General features: G+C 46.6%; 1 protein-coding gene across 1 annotated transcript; it reads left to right on the forward strand.

The window, feature by feature from the left end:
* The first annotated feature begins 4,538 nt into the window (after positions 1-4,538).
* Positions 4,539-5,772, forward strand: LOC109862263 (polyadenylate-binding protein 1-B-like). Its single transcript, XM_020442263.1, has one exon. The coding sequence runs from the start codon at positions 5,302-5,304 to the stop codon at positions 5,770-5,772; it is 471 nt and encodes a 156-aa protein (XP_020297852.1). The 5' UTR covers positions 4,539-5,301.
* The last annotated feature ends 345 nt before the right edge of the window (positions 5,773-6,117 follow it).

The raw sequence follows: 6,117 nt of genomic DNA on the forward strand, positions 1-6,117 counted from the left end.
CGTAATTAACTAATATACATATATATATATATATATATACATACATATATATCGCTGCTCAATGAAATTGATGTAAATCAAGTAAATCTCACGGCTCATTGATACTTTGCGATTGCAAATGCACTTTACATGTCGCACCAAGTAATTTGCCATTCTTATCTTAGGATTGTTTTATTACGCGGAGAAAATACAAGTTTCTTTTTCTCTCGATGTAATCGAGAAAGGCGCCTTTCGCGCGTGTGTGCAGGTCGAGAACAAGAGTGCGACAATGGAGTTATTGATAAAAAAAAAAAAAAAAAATTTGTGCGGAAAACCTTCTGCAAATAACAGTGTTATTTTTTCCTCTCTCTCTCTCTCTTTCGGTGCAACAATGGCTTCGCATGGTGATTCAGATATTATTTGTATTCATAGTTCTGCGAACGCGGCGGAATAGTTTTTTTTCTGGAAATATGCAACTCGAATTGGGTTATATGTGATTAATATAATACTTTATTTATTTACGCGCTCTCGTCTCTATGTGTTTCTTTTTTTCCGTCCCAGCGAAATTATTATTCGTTCGACGATGTAATAATGTATTGGGACGCGCGTACAACGGAGATTCGCGTTTTTAATATTTTTAACTCGTGTTAAACGCGTCTCCGCGGAAAACAAAATCCCGCGGCGTCGACGTCATTCTCGAGTCGTCGAATTACTCGCGGGATGATTCCATTTCGTTGCGTCAGCAACGTTTCACGTTAAACTCAACTCGCTGAGACGTCAATTGACACCGCACGAAGACTCAGCACACGCGCGAAGAATCAGTTCGCGCTTACACGTTGCAAGCAATTCTCGTCGCGAAGAAGTGACAAATCATTAGCTTCGCGAATTCATCATCAGCCGGCGATGTTATCGATTCGCGCGTACGGTTGTTGATTTTTTTATCTTGTCACAAACAGTTGATGCATATTATCCCGTCGCGATCGATAGGAATTTTATTCCGGGAGAAGAAAACTGTCTATCGATACACAACATCCAGGACAACATAATAGACGGTTATAGCAACGCGCGCACGTTTTCACGTCACGGGTTTTCAAATTGACGATAATTGAAAATCGGTCCGACTGAAAAGAGCGGTCGAATGTCAATTTCGATTCCAGCTATCGTCGCGATTCTCCCCCTCTCCTCTCCTGCCAATTAGTCCTTGTTAACTGACAATTATGTGACCCGCTGCGCCGATCGAACGTTATGTACCGGACGATCGAGATATAATATCGATCTTCGCGACGATACGATCGCGATCGGTCGGCCGATCGCTGACGAAGGTCAGCGCCGGTTGTCTCGTTCGTGTAATGTTCGCGAAGATCGTGACGTTTCGATTCTTCGGGGATCGCCGTTCGGAACGTCGATTTTTCAGCACGACAAGAAAACCATTGTATCTCACGATAGAGAGAGAGAGAGAGAAAGAAGATAGAAAGCTTCATCTCTCGGGCGCGGTTCTCGCGCGCCTTTCATCTTCATTAAGAATTTACGACAATGCGCACCGACCGGTTGATTTATCGAAGATGAGGATTAGTTTGACGTGTTATTTGAAGAGAGATTTATCTTCTTTTACGATTCTAGCGCGATCCAAGACTCCGCGCGCGCACGCGCGGATCTTTAATTACGTGATATATGCTCGGCGCGAGGTCGCGAACAAGACGAACCTCGTGTCGAACAAACGTGAAATGTCATATCGTTTCGTGCGATTTGTAATTGCCAGATCACCTGTAAATGTAGATCGCGGGTCTCGCTTTTCTAGGCCACGACAAACTCTGTGCTCGCATTAATGTTACAGTGCTCGGGAAAAGTGTTTCGCATACATCTCGGCCATGGAAGTCGCTACTTTCGATTTTCCGCGGAATCGCAGCCGCGTGTGACCTTAACAGCCACTCGATATATCTGTGATCGATCTCGAGAAAGATAGAGAGAAGAGAGAGAGAGAGAATGAAAAAAAAAAAGCAGTCGTCCTTAGGATTCAGTCAGCGTGTTGCGCCTTTATTGTCCTTTCTCCGCGAAGGTGCGTCAAGTTCGGTAAGTTAACACTCGGACGCGCGTTGATTTATCTAATTGCGACGCGTTCGATTCTATCTGGGACGCAACGGAATATAATATGACGCGTTACGCGAATGACAATTGCATTCGTCGACATTTAAGTTGATACGAGCGTATATATTAACCGCACAGTGCAAACAAGTAAATATTGCCTGACGAGGTATTACGCGTCGCTTGCGTCTGCGTGTGTGCGTGGCCCGGTGTAATTCCGTCTTGATTAATAGATTAATCAATTAAACGGTTAATTAAGCCAACTCGCATCTAGCTATATTCCAATATCGCTAATATTATCGAGAGCTGATTAATGGCAAACGCGGCGCATATTATGGCACGAACTTAACACACAGTCGCATTCGAGTTCAATCAGTGCCTGTGTGTTATTATGTGTGTAGCGTAAACTCGGATATATCTAACATTGCGCCCTTTCCCGCGCCTCTTCTCTCTCGGGCGAGAGAACAAAGCGGGTTACCTACGCATCGCGCGCGATGTCGAATTGCAAATAATTGCGAATTCGCGCGAGACAATTAGATAATTTCGTCGAACTTGTGTGAATTTTTTTACACAAGAAAGGGAAAGACAAATTTTCGTTAATGCGTATTTTTGCGAATCTCGCAGCAAAAACTCGAATTATTTCGGAGCGAGTGTAAACAGAATTGTAAATCGTCGTCGCGTCCTTGATTTCGTGCGCGTTTCGCGATGCACCTGCGGGAACGTGCGAGAGAGCAGGTGCGAACGACCTTCGCGACGACGTTTACGAGCCTCGTGCGTTTCGGACCCTTCGTGCGGAATTTTCAAGCATTTTGATCGCGACGACGCAGGTGCGGCGTCATTCCGGGCGGAAAGATCATTCCGCCGGGGACTAACGGTACCGCGCGCGCGCGCGCGGACACATGCATGACGCGTGTATATAATCGAGATTTCATGGCCGATTCGTGCTCATTAGCGACCGCTACCGATGCTGATTAAACGGCAATTGCGAACGGTCAATTGAAAATCGTCGATGAGATTCGCCCGTTGCACATAAATCTGTGACGCGCTCGGTGTACAGCGACGCGTGACATTTTATACATACGTGTCGCCAAGTACCGTCGATTATTGCGTGTATCGGTAATTTCGCAGCGATTCGAACCAATTGCTGCACATTTTATATCATCGATCATTCAATTCTCGTCGCTATCGAAATTTTTATGTCGGATTTTGTGGAAATCGCGTGTCGAGACGAACAAAATCGAATCGCGGTTTATTTCTCGACGAGAGAGCGATATTTTATATCTCTTGCATTTTTTAATCTCTTTGCAACGACGAAAAAAGTGCCTATTGTGAACCGGTGCGCGTTCACGTCGGAAAGCACCGGCGTAAAACGCAAACGCGAGAAATGTAGCTATCGTGGACAGGAATCGGCAAATAACGATGACAGTGACGATTGCGATCGATCGGAAAGAAAAAAGTTGACAAAGAAAGAAGAAGAATTCGCGAAAGAAGGCCGTTGCCTCTCACCTGCGTGCGCGCGATTTTATTTGCTAGAAAGTCCGTTCCGAGATAGATAGAGAACGTCTACAACACGAAATTTTAACGCAATCGTTGCCGGTTAAAGACATGCGACTCCTACTACTGAACTGACATTTAGACATTGCTAAATGGTCGTCTTACTACTAGCCGTACGCGGTTCATCATCTCTCTCTCGAATGTGGCTTTTCAAACGGATAGTCATTTAATTATCCCGCGACTCGGAGAGCCGCGAAGGAACATTTGAATTTTATTCCGAGAAATCGAGGCGTACATCATCTCTCGAACGTCGCATTAGCTACCCTTTGTTGATATTCATGTAATGCGCGTCTTAAATTTCTCGTTAAATCGCGAACTTCGTTTGAAAAAAAATGCGGATTCAATTATAGCGGACATAATACGCGATTGCGCACGATCCCGCAATGATAAATCGCAGTTTTGATTGACGTGTCACACATTGCTGACATTGCCGAGTGTCGATATTTCGATATTTAATAATAATAATAATAGTGTGCTCAAAGGTTACTTTAATATTTCGCAATCTCTCAATTTAAATCTCACTAAATTTAAAAAGGCGTGGTAATTCTTCATTGAGAAAAAAGAGCTGTGTGAGCGATTAAATTTCACTTTTCGATCTATCGAAACACGCGCAAACTTTAGAAATAATCTCCGAAACGGCAGTGCGGTTTCGACGAGAAAAGCGCGGCCGTTTTGAAAAATCAGTAGTAATCTGCGACATTTTCCCGACCGACACCCCGGTCTTTCCTTGAGACAGCCCTGCGACACGTAAATTGCGCGCGCAGCCCGGTTTGAAATTCGTGGCGCGCCGCCGAGGATCCTTGGGGGCTGCCGTACCTCTCTCGCCTTTCGTTCCACGTCCGTTCGTTCGTTGGGTTCGTTCGCTCTCCGCCCGTTCGGCTCCGGTCGTGGAAGTCGATGCTAAGGTCGCTGTCGCGCGAGAAGGGAGTGTCGGGCGCCTGTCTCGCCGCCCTCCCGGTCCTCCCAGTGATCCCGAATTTCCTCGCGAGCACACGCGCCTCTTCCCGCTCGAGGATGTCGCTCCCGAGTCCGGTCTCGCCCGTCCGGCATTATTCGCTCGCGAGTAACACGTAGAAACGTCCTTGAATTCGCGTGCGCGCGCGCGCGAGCAAAAAGAAGGAGAGAGAGAGAGAAAGAGAGAGAAAAAGTCAAAATCAAAACACACACGGGAAACACGTTTAGTTTTTATTTTGCCTCTGAGACTTTGTGTTTTCGTCGTGCCGGAGTCTTGTGCCGCGCCGAATGCGCCAGTATTCGCCAGTGTTCGTCGTGGCGAGTATACGCGAAGACTATCGATTGCCGAGTGCATTTAAACGGCTGCGCGTGGAGAATCGTTAGTAAGAAGAAGCTTCTGCTGGCTTCTCCTTATTGTCGTCGTCTCCTATAATCATCGCGTACGTTGTGTGTACACACACACACACATACATATATCAGGCATCGCGCGAGCGAAAGGGATCGTCTGTTTTACGACAACCTGTTTACTCGATTGATCAATCGACACATCATCTCTCGTCGCCGAGAGAATACATTGCATACGTGACATACTTGAGGATCGTCGATCGCGTTAGCCGCGTGTATGTGTGCGAGTGTGTGCAGAGAAACAGTAAAAGAGCGATATATCCTTGACACTATGACGAGACGTACAAAGAGCCGGTAGTTCGTGGTTGGCAGGGATGTCCTCGTGACATGTTACCCCGTGACCTTGGCTGGCGCAACTACAACGTCCTCCGTGGAGAGGGTCGTCTTCTGGTGCGCGGATCGAGCGGGAATACGAACAGTCGATCGGCGTCCTTCAGCCCGCGCGAGATCGAGTACCGCCTGCTGCCGCTGGTGCAGGTCAAGCCCGACTTCGTGATCCCATATGTGCTTTGCTGGAGGGTGCCGGGCGCGATTCACCGCATTCAGATCAATCCGTCGATTGTCCATCACCACCATCATCATCACCACCACCATCATCAGCAGCAGCATCAGCATCAGCATCAGCATCAGCAGCATCAGCATCAGCATCAGCAGTTTCAACAGCATCGTCAGCGCCGACGACATTTCGAAGGAACGTCTCGAACACGTCCCGCGCCACCGCCTTCGACGGAACATCGTCGTCCCGCGTACGGCGCGCAGCGTGACATCCTTGTAGATTCTGGTATGGAAACAAGGTGAGTGATCTCCGCGCGGAGACGCTGGCCTGCGGTAAATCGCGCGAGTTTTTGAGGTCTGCGGTCTTCGGCCTTCGGGTGTGTCGCGTGCTGTTAGATCTCGCGGTCTCTCGTTGTGGGCTAATTTTCTCTCGTTACTTTGAGGCGGCCGATAATTGAGGATTAAAATTGTATACTTTGAAAAGAAATAGCAATTTTCATCAGACTATATTGAATTGTAAGAATTATTGCAAATTCTAACTTAATTAGGAATAAGATATTTTATGTACCTCGAAGTAAGCATTATTTTGCAATAAAAAAAACTATATTTTGAAAAATATTTTCTTCAGTGAAAGTGTTTTTAAATGAA

This window comes from Pseudomyrmex gracilis, unplaced genomic scaffold, assembly GCF_002006095.1.
Source record: "Pseudomyrmex gracilis isolate BER0280 unplaced genomic scaffold, ASM200609v1 scaffold_9, whole genome shotgun sequence".
Taxonomy (NCBI): Eukaryota; Metazoa; Arthropoda; class Insecta; order Hymenoptera; family Formicidae; genus Pseudomyrmex; species Pseudomyrmex gracilis.

What these genes read in the sequence shown, in the direction of transcription:
- LOC109862263 (XM_020442263.1), top strand. Translation starts at nt 5,302, where the DNA reads ATGTTACCCCGTGACCTTGGCTGGCGCAACTACAACGTCCTCCGTGGA.